Genomic DNA, 13229 nt, shown 5'->3' on the forward strand with positions numbered 1-13229 from the left:
ATTTAACTTGCTACAGATGACTAGGCAAGCCCATACAGTATTTATGTTGTTGTTGTTAGTTGCGAAGTTGTGTCCGACCCATTGCGACCCCATGGACAACGTTCCTCCAGGCCTTCCTGTCCTCTACCATCTTCTGGAGTCCATTTAGGCTCACTCCTGCTGCTTCAGTGACTCCATCCAGCCACCTCATTCTCTGTCGTCCCCTTCTTCTCTTGCCCTCAACCTTTCCCAGCATTAGGCTCTTCTCCAGTGAATCCTTCCTTCTCATTAGGTGGCCAAAGGATTTAAGTTTTAGCTTCAGGATCTGGCCTTCTAAAGAGCAGTCAGGGTTGATCTCCTCTAGGACTGACCGGTTTGATCGCCTTGCAGTCCAAGGGACTCGCAGGAGTCTTCTCCAGCACCAGAGTTCTATACATCCAGGCAAGTGTGAAAAGAATACAGGCTGGTGAATGAAAAGGAGCAGAAAATGGTTTTCATGCTCCTTAGGAGGAAGAAGGGGCACCTTGGCTCAGACCTTTGTGGGGATGAAGCTTCTGTCTTCTCACCTCGTTCCATGTTCGTTGGCTTCATCCATCTTTTTCTTCTTCCAATTCTGATCTTAGGGAGTTTCTTTTTTTTTTCTTTCAGCCAGATGCCACCGATATTAAAACTGGATATCTGTCCATCATCATGGATCCAGAGGAGATGCCCCTGGATGAGCAGTGCGAACGTCTTCCTTATGACAGCAGCAAATGGGAGTTTCCGAGGGATCGGCTGCGGCTGGGTAGGTGGGACCTGGGCAAGCTTCTGTGTTGTTGGGTGACCTTGAATGGAATGGGACAACTTGGCATGGCCAACTCGCTGCAGCCAACTGGACAATTCACCGCAGGACAATTCAACATTTCAATTGAAGTAGTTAAAATAATTAAAACATTATTTTAGCTTTTGTCCTTCGCATTTCCATTTTGTCCCTCCGTTTCCATCCTTTCTTTAATGATTCTATTCCATTTCTTTGGCCTTAATATAACTCTTGTCCTGTGGCAAAATTGTCCCACAGTGAGCTGGCCTCAGCGAGTTGGCTGCAGTGAGTTGGCCGTGCCAAGTTGGCTGAGCCAAGTTGTCCTAGACCCGACCTTGAATAGTGCTGGATTACTGCCTAAGTCACCTTGCCAAGAATTCTTAATGACTCTGCTGGCTGGCAATTTGCAGTTGCACTGAACACATCTGGGATGGATTTGACAGCTAAAAGTCCATTTGTACGTCATCGGATTCGGCTTGATAAAGATTCTGATCCATTGTTTACGGGAGGGGTGATCATCTAGATGACTTCCAGATGTTTTGCATGAGTGATGATGGGAATTGTCATCCCAAAGCATCTGAAAGAGACGGCTTCATCTGTCTCTGTCTAATGAATGTCTTCGGCTTCGTGCAGAACATTCACCAGATTTGTTAGACACCCCCCCCCCATCACTGCCTGAAAGGAAATGGAAGGAAATTGCTTTCCATGCTCCCTGCTAGAGCTAATCATTGGCAGGGATAATAAAATAGAGATGACAAAGTGCAGGGAGTCCTTGACTTATGACCACAATTGAGCCCAAAATTTCTGTTGCTAAATGAGACATTTGTAAAGTAAATTTTGCCCCATTTTATGATTTCTCTTGCCACATATGTTAAGTGAATCACTGCAGCTGTTAAGTTAGTAACCAGGTTGTTAAGTGAATCTGGCTTCCCCATTGGCTTTGCTTGTCCAAAGGTTTCAAAAGGGGATCATGTGACCCCGGGACACTGCGACCGTCATAAATATGAGTCAGTTGCCAAACATCTGAATTTTGATCACTTGACCCTGGGGATGCTGCAACTGTCGTGTGAAAAATGATCATAAGTCACTTTTTTTTCAGTGCTGTTGTACTTTGAACTGTCACTAAATGAATGGTTGTAAGTCAAGGACTACCTGTCTATTTCATATGGGTAGTCCTCACTTAACAACCATCTGCGTGGCAACCATTCAAAGTTATGACAAATGTTCCCAGAACTACTTATAACTCAGTTTAAAAGTTCTGGCATCCTCCCCTACCCCCACCCACACACACACACACACTACAGTCACATGATTGCATTTTGGGTGCTTGGCAACCAACTCTCATTTATGGTGGTTTGCAGCATCCCATAGTCACATGACCACAATTTTCTATTTTTTTGCCAGTTTCGAGCATTTACTCTCAGTTTCAGGGGGGGAAAAACATCCAATGAGGAAAACAATAATATCTGCTTAATAATATCTCTGGCATTTGCTTAATGGCTTCTGCAAAAATAGCCATATGGTAACCTGCTTAATGACCACCATGATTTAGGACCATAATCCTGGGCTCAACTATGGTGATAAGTCAAGGACTAATTGCATCACCTGGCTTCATTGCCCACTTCTCTTTTTTTAATGAAATGTTTGTGGGTCCAATTGGTTTTTTGTTTCAAGCACAAATTCAGCCTGTTACCTTGGTGAACAATTCATGTATCAAACGTCACGCTTGCCGGCCTGAGTGAACCTTATATAGGCCGTGAAGTTTTGATGAAGTATCTCCAAATCCCATAATATTCTGCAGAGTGCAAAAGGCTGGAAATCACTTCACAGTCATTTGTAGTTCACTAACTGAGACACACAAACATTAATCCCGGGATTTTATCCAACTCAACAGTCTCTGTTGTTAGAAGATCCACTACTTCTCAATGAAATGTCCACTTGCTATAATACTTTCCCATCGTTAAGCTTCCTTAATATTTTTAGATTTGACCCACAAATTTACCTCTTCCCAGTCTATGTGAAAACAATCTGGATCTGCCTAATGACCAATCTTTGGTAGGAGGAAGAAAAAGAGGAGGATTAAAAACAAAATCATTTAACTGAATAGTAAAGGTTGAGGGATGCATGCAAAGCTTTCCAGCAAGGCGCAATTTTGCAAGCTCTTCTGAATTCTGGAAATGATTCTGTTTTATATGTCCCCTGCAATGTATGAACCTTTTTGATTTTGTGTATTTTTCCGCTCTGTGTTTTAATCTTGTATTATTTCATATGTTTATAAACTCGGTTCAGTTTATACATATGTTCTAGCACGTGATGCAGAGGTTTCTGCTGCATGTTATTGGAATGCTGCCATTCTGCAAAAAAAAAGAAAAGAAATGGATGATTCTCTTGCATAGACTTTTAATGTCAATATGGCAATTCTTTGCAAATTCAAGGAAGGTACATGCTGGACTCTTGGGAGCAGAATCCATCTTTCTGAGCATCCTTCCTCCCTTCCTTTTCTGGAAAAAAAAAATCACTGTTTGGTTACAAAATTATACTGATGAACCTTCCAAAAGAAATATTGAAAGCATTTTTTGACTAAGAAATTTGGGGAAAAGCATCCTGCTGTGTCATTGGCTTCCATAATCTAATAATCATCTCCATTTATTTTTTTAAAAAAAAATACATTTTATTATGCAATCTATTAAAAATGCATAAAACAGCAGGGAACGATCAACCCAATCTCAAAATTAAAATATAGAGTAATGAAAAATAAGGGTGGGGAAAGGAACAAAAGGCAAGAATGCCTGGATGTTGTGATGTTTACATCCTAATGATGTTTATATCACAATCTTTCCTTCCTTCCGTCTTTGGATAAACAAGGATGATTTCCTTTTCCCCAACATGATTAGAGATTTATATTTGAAAGTGAGACGTCCTCAGGAAAAAAAATATGTCAGGGGTTATTTCTGCAAAAGCGAGAATCAATGCTGCAAAACAGAGAGAGGGTGGGGGGGGGAATAAACAATAAATTGTGCAAAACAAGTGGAATTAGAGAAAACTCTTTCATTCTGCAAAGTCCGTCTTGGCAGAACAAGCTTCTCTTATGCTAAGAACTGGGGTGTTGCAAAGCAGGTCTCTCTACGCCGAACGTTGCTTCAGAACAGGACAAGGCACCGTGGCAAACTCCCTCTGGGATAACTTGCCCAGGACAATTCAATAATCCAATTTAATGATTGAAAGTAACTTTGAAAAGTAGTTTAATTTTTGTCATTCACATTTCATTTCGTCCCTCCTTTGGCAGCTTTTCTCTAATGAGCCTATTTCACCATTTCTTCAATTTTAGTGTAACTCCTGTCCTGTGGTGAGTTGGCCACGGTGAGCTGTCTCGTGGCGGGTTTGGCCGTGGCGAGTTGTCCTAGACCAGGGGTAGGCAACCTCGGCTCTTTTATGACTCGTGGACTTCAACTCCCAGAATTCCTGAGTGCTGACTCAGGAATTCTGGGAGTTGAAGTCCATGAGTCATAAAAGAGCCGAGGTTGCCTACCCCTATCCTACACCCTTTTGCTACTCTTCAGTGCTTGGTGTTTTGTGGGTGCTGGTCTGGCTCACTCTTTCCTCTTGCTTCTCTAGGTAAAACTCTGGGTCATGGTGCTTTTGGCAAAGTGGTGGAAGCGTCTGCTTTTGGCATAGATAAATCTTCAACCTGCAAAACAGTGGCTGTTAAAATGCTTAAAGGTACACTTCTCCCAGACTCCTCAACGGTTCCTTCTAAAAACCAAAGCTGGTTGTGTCGCTAGGGAAGGTTTCAGAAACATCACAGTTGAAAACGGAACAAGGAAGGATGGTGTTTCGTTTATTCCTCTTCCCTCTCTCCTCCCAATGGTGATTCTGGAGTGGGGTGGCCCACCTGGCCTACCACACTTTGGTCCCTATCGTTGCAGCCTTGAGCATCCTGCCTGATTTGGCTGCATTGTTTTTCAGTCGCTCTCAGTTTTTAATAATAACTTTTATTGCATTCTGAAGGGACGCGGTGGCTCAGTGGGTAGGACGCTGAGCTTGTCAGTCAGAAGGTCGGCAGTTTGGCGGGTTGAATCCTTGATATTAAAGTATTTTTTTAAAAAAAGTAGAAAGAAATTGTGCTAAGAAAGCAGATGAGGAATGCAAACCTTCCCAACATAAAAGAATTTATTTTCTTTCCAGTGAGAAGATTTGAGCCACCTGGCATCAACTAATGACATTTGCATACCAGTTCTCTCTACAGATACTCGATGAATAAGTACGCCATTTAGCATAGCAATTGCTTGGAATAGTAGGTTTTAAAATATATTGTGGACTTTTGTCTAACTAGGTGAGGGATGGGCTGATTTCTTCCTTCACTGCCAAACCTTATGGTTGGTTATGTTTAGTGCCTCTTTTGCTTCACAACTCAATACCTCTAGATATTAGCACGAATGAAATAGCATAGGGTCTCCTGCTTGAGCAGGGGGATGGACTACAAGACCTCCGAGGTCCCTTCCAGCTCTATTCTGATGCCCCGACTTTGGTCAGTTATCTCCTCATCCTTATCTAATATCCAATATCTAAGAGGCTGTCACAAAGAAGAGCGCGGTCAATTTATTCTCCAAAGCACCTGAAGGCAGGACAAGAAGCAACGGATGGAAACTCATCAAGGAGAGAAGCAACCTGGAACTAAGGAGAAACTTCCTGACAGTTAGAACAATTAACCAGTGGAACAGCCTGCCTCCAGAAGTTGTGCAGGCTTTTAAGAAGAGACTGGACAGTCATTTGTTGGAATGGCATAGGATTTCCTGCCTGAGCAGCGGGTTGGACTAGAAGACCTCCAAAGTCCCTTCCAATTCCCTTATTCTGTTATCCTTTTATGTACGATCCAAATTTCTTCGAACACTCAATTTTTCTTCCAAGACCATCGGGAATAGCCACTATGCTCCATTTAGTACTATTTTCAAGGCTACTTCCCACATATTTCTCCACGCTTTGGAACCATCCCACATGGAAGAACACTGGAAAAAGGCATCCTACGACTTGCCAAATATACGAATTGTTTGAGAAACGTTTCCAAGGAAAATAGTAGTTCTCAGCAGCTGTTGTCCCTAGCTCTTTCCTGGAAGCCATTAGGATGAACAATCCTTATTGTGAGGAACTGAGCTATTGTGGGATTATGTTGCCAGAATTATTAAGTGCTAATATTTTAAATCCCAGAACAGGTGTATAATTGGTGCACGCCTCAGCCCGAGTTCAGCCTGATTTGATCTAATTTCAAAGGCCATTTTCAAGTAAGCAATTTTCCCTACAAGTGAAAAAAGGAACAATTTGTTCAAGTTTCCTGCATGGAGAGAAGGAGACAGACAAGGAGAAACATCTAAAGAGAGATAGAGATAAAGAGGATGAGAGACAGAGTTAAAGAAACATGCCAGAAACCAAAAGAGTAAAATAGAATAACAGAATTGAAAAGGACTTTGGAGGTCTTCTAGTCTAACCCCCTGCTCAAGAAGGAGACCCTCTATCATTCCAGACAAATTTAATTTAATTTAATTTTAATCCCATTTATATCCCGCCCTTCTCCGAAGACTCAGGGCGGCTTACAATTTAAGCACAAATCAATGTGCTTAGCAATAGCCTTCATTCTATGTATATGCCTGCTTATTATTAGGGCTTTCGCCCCCCCCCCAAGCGGCATTATTACAAAGTCAGCTTAATTGCCCCCAACAATCTGGGTCCTCATTTTACCTACCTCGGAAGGATGGAAGGCTGAGTCAACCTTGAGCCTGGTGGGACTCGAACCTGCACTCATTGCAGGCAGCTGGTGTTACTTAAGGAGGCATTAGCCCACTGCGCCACCAAGGCTCCAGTTTCTTCTTAAAAGCCTCCAGTGATGGAACATCCACAACTTCTGGAGGCAAGCTGTTCCACTGGTTAATTGTTCTCACTGTTAGGAAGTTTCTCTTAATTTTAAGTTGCTTTCCTCCTTGATTAGTCTCCATCCACTGTCTGTTGTCTTGCCTTCTGGTGCTTTGGAGAATAGGTTGACCCCCTCATCTTTCTGGCAGCTCCTTAGATATTGGAAGACTGCTATCATGTCACCCTTAGTCCTTCTTTTCACGAGACTAGACAGACCCAATTCCTGAAATCGTTCTTCATATCCTTCCATTTTGAAATGGCCTCCTCCCTTTGCTTAATTAAGTTGCACTATTATGGCCATCTCTTGCTAGTAGACATACCCAACTTCAGTTCCTGAGCCTGCATTTAGTCTTTCAAAGCCTTGGATGGAATCCCAAAATGCTTCTGGATGGTAGTACTGAACTGTAAACTTGAATGGAGAAGAAAGAAAATTAATCATGTCAATGGAATGCAATGAAGGAGATTTAATTCAAGAGTAAATGAAGAGAAGCCAAACTGTAGTGTAAAACACTACGGGACTGTATTAGCAATAATTAATAAAATTCAAGCAATGGATGAAATTGGTGCCCCTTTCCACCAAGATTGAGTCTTAATCCACCTTATGAATGATTGATCATCCTGATCTTCAAGACAACCCCTAAAACCAAGTCTCTCCTTTGATCTAAATGCTTTGGGTATCTCCATCCACCCAGATGATATAGACCTCTGGAGGACAAAAAGCAGCAGTAACTTTTAGAACTTTGATTGTTGACATGGTCAACATTCTACTGTGCTATCCTAGCAGGAAATTGGGAGCAGAGAAGGTTTTCCAAAACAGCTCAACTTCTCCTTGCAGATAAGAACCTTTGAGAAGATCAAGGCAGGAAATTGTGCCTTATCTGATGAGAAATAATACCCAGAGACCCTAAAAGAGATCAGGGCGTCCTTTGTTTTTTCCCATGGCGGTGTTTGCTTCCCTTTCAAACATAAACAGGATTCGACTCTTCCTGTGACTCTTCCTCTTCCTGATATCCTGTTGTGTAAAGATGCTTGTGTCCTCTTTCTCAAGCAGAGTGTGCAACGACCAACGAGTGCAAGGCCCTGATGTCGGAACTGAAGATCCTGATCCATATTGGACATCATCTAAATGTGGTCAACCTACTGGGGGCTTGTACCAAGCCTGGAGGTGAGTGTTAGCTGATTCCTTGGTTCTGCAACCTGAGACAAAACCCAAACTTTTCATATTAATTTTTATTTACTTTTATTTGTATTCTGCCTTTATTATTTTTACAAATAACTCAAGGCAACGAACATATCCGAAGCACCTTCCCCCTTCAGTTTTCCCCACAATTGCAAGGTGGGTTGGGCTGAGAAAGAGTAATTAGCCCCAAATCACCCAGGAGCTTCAATGACTAAGGTAGAACTTAGACATTAGTCCTCAAACCTGTACTGAAAGGAGGATTCTTCCTATAGGTGATGAATTAAACCACATTCAGGTGATGTGTGACCTCAACTGCACCAGAAAGATTTCTTGCATGTAATCCAGGGCAGGGATGCAATTGGCTGCCATCCAGTTGTTCTGGACTACACCTCCCACAGCAAATTAAAACTCCCTAAGATATAGAAAGCACAAGATGGCCTATCTAGGCGAAAGTCAGAAGCCCGTGCTATTTTTTTTTCTGATAGACCTTCCTTATTGCAATAGCACTTAGACTTATATACCGTCTCACAAGGCTTTACAGCCCTCTGTGAGTGGTTTACAGAGTCAACCTATGGCCCCCAACAATCTGGGTCCTCATTTTACCAACTTTGGAAGGATGGAAGGTTGAGTCAACCTTGAGCCCATCAGAATCGAACTCCTGGCAGTGGGCAGAGTTTGCCTGCAATACTGCATTCTCACCACTGCTCCACCACAGTTCAAGTAGGAAGGAAAAGGAGGGAGGGAGGGAGGGAGGGAGGGAGGGAGGGAGGGAGGGAGGAAGGAGGAAGGAAGGAAGGAAGGAAGGAAGGAAGGAAGGAAGGAAGGAAGGAAGGAAATGGGAAAAGCAGGGAAACTAGCAATAGCACTAGACTTTTTTTAATTTAAGTTTTTATTGATTTTTTAATAGAATTCAACAGTGCTTATTCAACAAACATGTTGCCTGAGTTCATCATTCACTAATACAAATTAAATTCCTAATCCCTAGTTCGGTTCTCCAACCCATTGGTAAAATAAGTCCCAAGTCTGAAAATATTCTGTTTCTTCTTTTTCTTTCAATCTCAAAGTAAGTCTGTCCGTTTCTGCACAGTCTAATATTTTTTTTTATTATTATTTCTTCCTCCGCACTGGACCTCTATGCTGATTCGCAGTGCTTTACAGCCCTCTCTAGGCAGTTTACTGAGCCAGCATCTTGCCCCCAGCAATCTGGGTCCTCACTTTACCAACCTCAGAAAGATAGAAGGCTGAGTCAACCCTAACCCTAACCAGTCAATACTGCATTTTGACCACTGTGCCACCACGGCTCGTATATATATATATATATATCACAAATTCACAAAATCCTGTCTGAATCATGATATATATCAAGATATAATATACACAGTAGTGGGATTCAGCCGGTTCGCACCACTTTGGCAGAACCGGTAGCTAATTTTTTTGTTGCCTAGGCCCATAATGGACTTCCGGAAGCGACATCCACACCGAGAACCGGTTGTTCACATGCTTGAATCCCACCACTGAATATATATCTTAATTCACACAGGATTTTGCCCAGTTTGTACAGATTGGCTTCTGCACTTTCTGTACTGGAAAGCAAAACTGTGTCTAGGATTAAAATAATTTGTTCAGGATACCCTCAAAGACGCTGCAGTTGGAAGATTTAGTAGAACTAAGCAACCGTAAGTATTTGGAGGCGAGCATATGTTCCCCTGTGGCACACACATAAACACACACACATACCAATTTTTCTATCCAAGAAGCTCAGGCAGAACACAGCGCCATAAAAATGCAGCCCCCGTTGTTTACAAAGCATTCATAAAGCATTTATGCGGCTCACTGTACCTGAATGAACATCTCACGATGTAGTCAAGATCCAGCTGGGTAAATAGTGCTGCAGAGAAAGCGGCCGTGGGACAATTGCATTCTGTGCAGCAGATTATTTTAATCTCAGTTTCTTCAAATATGTAGAAACTTTCTACAGATAGACCGAACTGGGATTCCCCGCTGTTAGACTAGAATGGAGGTGTGTAATGATAATTTTTCTTTTTCTCCCCGACATGATTTTCCTTTTCAAAATGATAGATTTAGACAACGTTGGCAGGCAATGGCATTGTAATGGTGGAAGTAAACAGGAGGAATGGCCCAAGTTAGAGGGCTGACTTGCTATTCCAACCGTGTGTTGTTGTTTTTTTCTTGGTGGGTGGCAGGGAGTACCTCTAATTACTTTCTACCAAGAAGTGAGTCGTGGAATGCAGGTACGTTGCATGCCTAGCTACAATGGACTCCTTTGTCCTGTGCAAAGTTGGTAACTCTAGAGGAGAAGAAAGGTAGGATGTAGAGCATAGAATCATAGGGCTGGAAGGGACTTTGGAGGTCTTCTAGTCCAGCCCCCTGCTCAAGCAGGAGACCCTATACCTTTCCACAAAAACAGCTGTCCAGTCTCTTCTTAAAGACTTCCAGTGATGGAGCACCCACAACTTCTGAAGGCAAGCCATTCCACTGATTGGAATTAATAAGTCAAGTTAATTGGTTAACTGTTCTTACTGTACTTCTTGTACTTCTAATCAAGCAGGAGACCCTATACCATTTCAGACAAATGGTTGTCCAATCTCTTCTTAAAAATCTCCAGTGATGGAGCACCCATAGCTTCTGGAGGCAAGCCGTTCCACTGATTAATTGTTCTCACGGTCAGGAAATTTCTCCTTAGTTCTTGGTTGCTTCTCTCTTTAATGATCTTCTACCCATTGCTTCTTGTCCTGACCTCAGGTACTTTGGGGAATAAGTCAACCCCCTCTTTTCTGTGGCTGTACTGGAAAACAGCTAGCATGTTACCCCTAATCCTTCTCTTTGTTCGACTAAACATATACCTGGTTCCCTCAATCATCATATAGTTTAGCCTCCAGACCCCTGATCATCTTTGTTGCTCTTCATTGCACACCAAGATATGATAAGAAAATATATGAACACCAAGATACTTTATTTTGAGAAACCTCAGCTGAATTTCTTTGGGGAGTGGGGGTGGGGGGGTCAGTGCAAAATCTTGTTTTCTCCCTCATCTTGCCACCACCAACAAGAATCCTTGGGGCGTTCCCAAAATCTTTGCAGGATATGTTTAATTAAAGTCATGGTCTCGATGGTGATTTTCACTCATAAAGGATTTAGAATGCAGGAAAAATTACTTTTAATTTATCATGCAAAACGATTAGAAAAACAAGGACATAAAGCAGCAGCTATTGTGGCTTTTGATTGGCCAAAATAGGAGAAAGTAAGCATCGATGATTAGCATTAAATGCAGTTCCACTAAAATCACCATGTTAGGAAAGACTTGGCACTGAGTTTTATATAAGTTACATTCAAAAAGCAGAATAGGGTAAGTGCAAGGGAGGAAGCAGAGCAAACCAAAGAAATGCGAATCAAAATATCAGCTAGATAAGGTAAGCAGGGTTTTTTTTTCCATGCCTCAGGCTGCACTTGGCTTATGCAATGTAAGATGCATTCTGCAATAGTCAAAATGAAAAGAACATAAACTAGATTTGATGTTTATGTGGAAATGATTCTCCGGGTGTGCATTTAATCATTTCCCTACCTATCACATTTTAAATTCCAATTTGGCAACTGACTTTGCAGGTTCAGGCTTTATGTGAAGCCTTGGGGCTCAGGTTGGACACTCCTAATGATGGACAATTTGCTAATGGGAAAAAGCAAAAAAAAAATACAGGGAGCTGAGCTTTTTTCTCCTATAAGAAGAAAAACAAGAAGAAAACTAGGCTTTGCGACAGATGGGCTGTCAATCTTTTCCCATACAACTACCACGTGACTCCAGATCATTCCTTTGAAATAGTGGTTGGATGTGACATGGGTAGAATGTGGCGGGAGACACAATTTGCTGGGATTTGGGCATTGTACAAATTTTAGTAAATAAATAGTTAAACAGCTCTGCAGTTGAACTTGATCCTTTTGGTGAGATGGATATGACCATGGTGGACATGAGCCCTGATGACACAGTGGTGAGAATGCAGTATTTGCAGGCTAACTCTGCCAACTGCCAGGAGTTCAATCCTGACCGGCTCAAGGTTGACTCTGCCTTCCATCCTTCCGAGGTCAGTAAAATGAGGACCCGGATTGTTGGGGGCAACAGGCCGACTCTGTAAACCACTTAGAGAGGGCTGCAAAGCCCTGTGAAGTGGTATATACAGTAAGTCTAAGTGCTATTGCTATGTTGCTTTGGATAGGATTGGCCATCAATTTCTTTTGAACCTCCTAATCTGCATAGGAGGATTTCCAGGAAAGATTCCCGGGCTGCTACCTGCTGTCATTTCTTTATAACACATTTGAGGACTCGATTTGGCGTGGTGCTTAAGGCATTGGGCTAGAACCCAGGAGACTATGAGTTTTTGTCCTGCCTTAGATACAAAACCAGTTGGCTGACGTTACTCCAGTCAGTTACTCTCAACCCTAGGAAGGAGGCAATAGCAAGCCTCCTCTGAAATCTTGCCAAGAAAACTCCAGGGATTAATCCAGGCGGTCACTACCAACCCAGACTGACTTGAAGCCACCAAAAAGAGACCTTTAAGTCTTTGCGATAGCACAGGGATGGGAAGATCCTCAGCCCTGATGACCCCATTCTAGAAGTTCCTTTTACCACTAGAATCGAGGTGAGCCACCTTTTTGTCAAGTGGAACAACCGTCTTCCTCAAACAGGATTTTGGGGGCAGACGGTAAACCTGAGCTGCCTTTGGAACTTTGGCTGCAACTGATTTGCTTTGATTCATTATGTAAACCATCCTGAGTCACGATGTTCCGAGGCAGTGCAGAAATAAATACATGAAAGAATAAATACATGTTGGCTTTGATCTTGGCATCACCAAGGGGGTTATTGGATCTCTGCTGACCACCGTTGGAAAAGCAAGTTCTTGTCAACATTAGAGGGGGAGGAGGGGAGGGGAGGAGACAAGACGAGACAAGACAAGGGGAGAGGGAGGGGAGGAGAGGAGAGGAGAGGAGAGGAAGGGAAGGGAGGAGAGGAGAGGATTATATTTATATCTCATTTGCTTCCCAAGAGCTCAGCATGGTCCGTTGCAATGTTGCAGGTGTGCCCCAAAGAGGCAGAGCTTGTTCTTTTTAACAAAATCATTTCAAGCTTGAAGACATCCATGATCCTTAACCTACCCAACTTTCTGCGTAACATTCTGTTGTGTTGCTTCTTCAGAGGCAACCATGTCTAGAATGGCCAAAGCTAAACAGCTCTCATATGTAGGCTAAGCTCTGACATTAGTCTCTTGATTAATGGAAACGGTGGTGTCTTTGATGGCAACTAATGGTGCTAATGAATCACATAACTGCTATTAGTGGGGCAAGGAGGCATGTTCA

General features: G+C 42.5%; 1 protein-coding gene across 1 annotated transcript in view; it reads left to right on the forward strand.

The window, feature by feature from the left end:
* LOC308673190 (vascular endothelial growth factor receptor kdr-like) overlaps positions 1 to 13229 on the forward strand; it is a 191013-nt gene that overhangs the window by 147531 nt on the left and 30253 nt on the right. Inside the window, exons 17-19 of the mRNA XM_081336687.1 lie at positions 628 to 763; positions 4394 to 4498; positions 7731 to 7847. Coding sequence (XP_081192813.1) covers positions 628 to 763; positions 4394 to 4498; positions 7731 to 7847 — 358 coding nt within the window. The remainder of the gene's footprint in view (positions 1 to 627; positions 764 to 4393; positions 4499 to 7730; positions 7848 to 13229) is intronic.

This window comes from Vipera berus (assembly GCF_964194415.1).
Source record: "Vipera berus genome assembly, chromosome: 11".
Lineage (NCBI taxonomy): Eukaryota > Metazoa > Chordata > Lepidosauria > Squamata > Viperidae > Vipera > Vipera berus.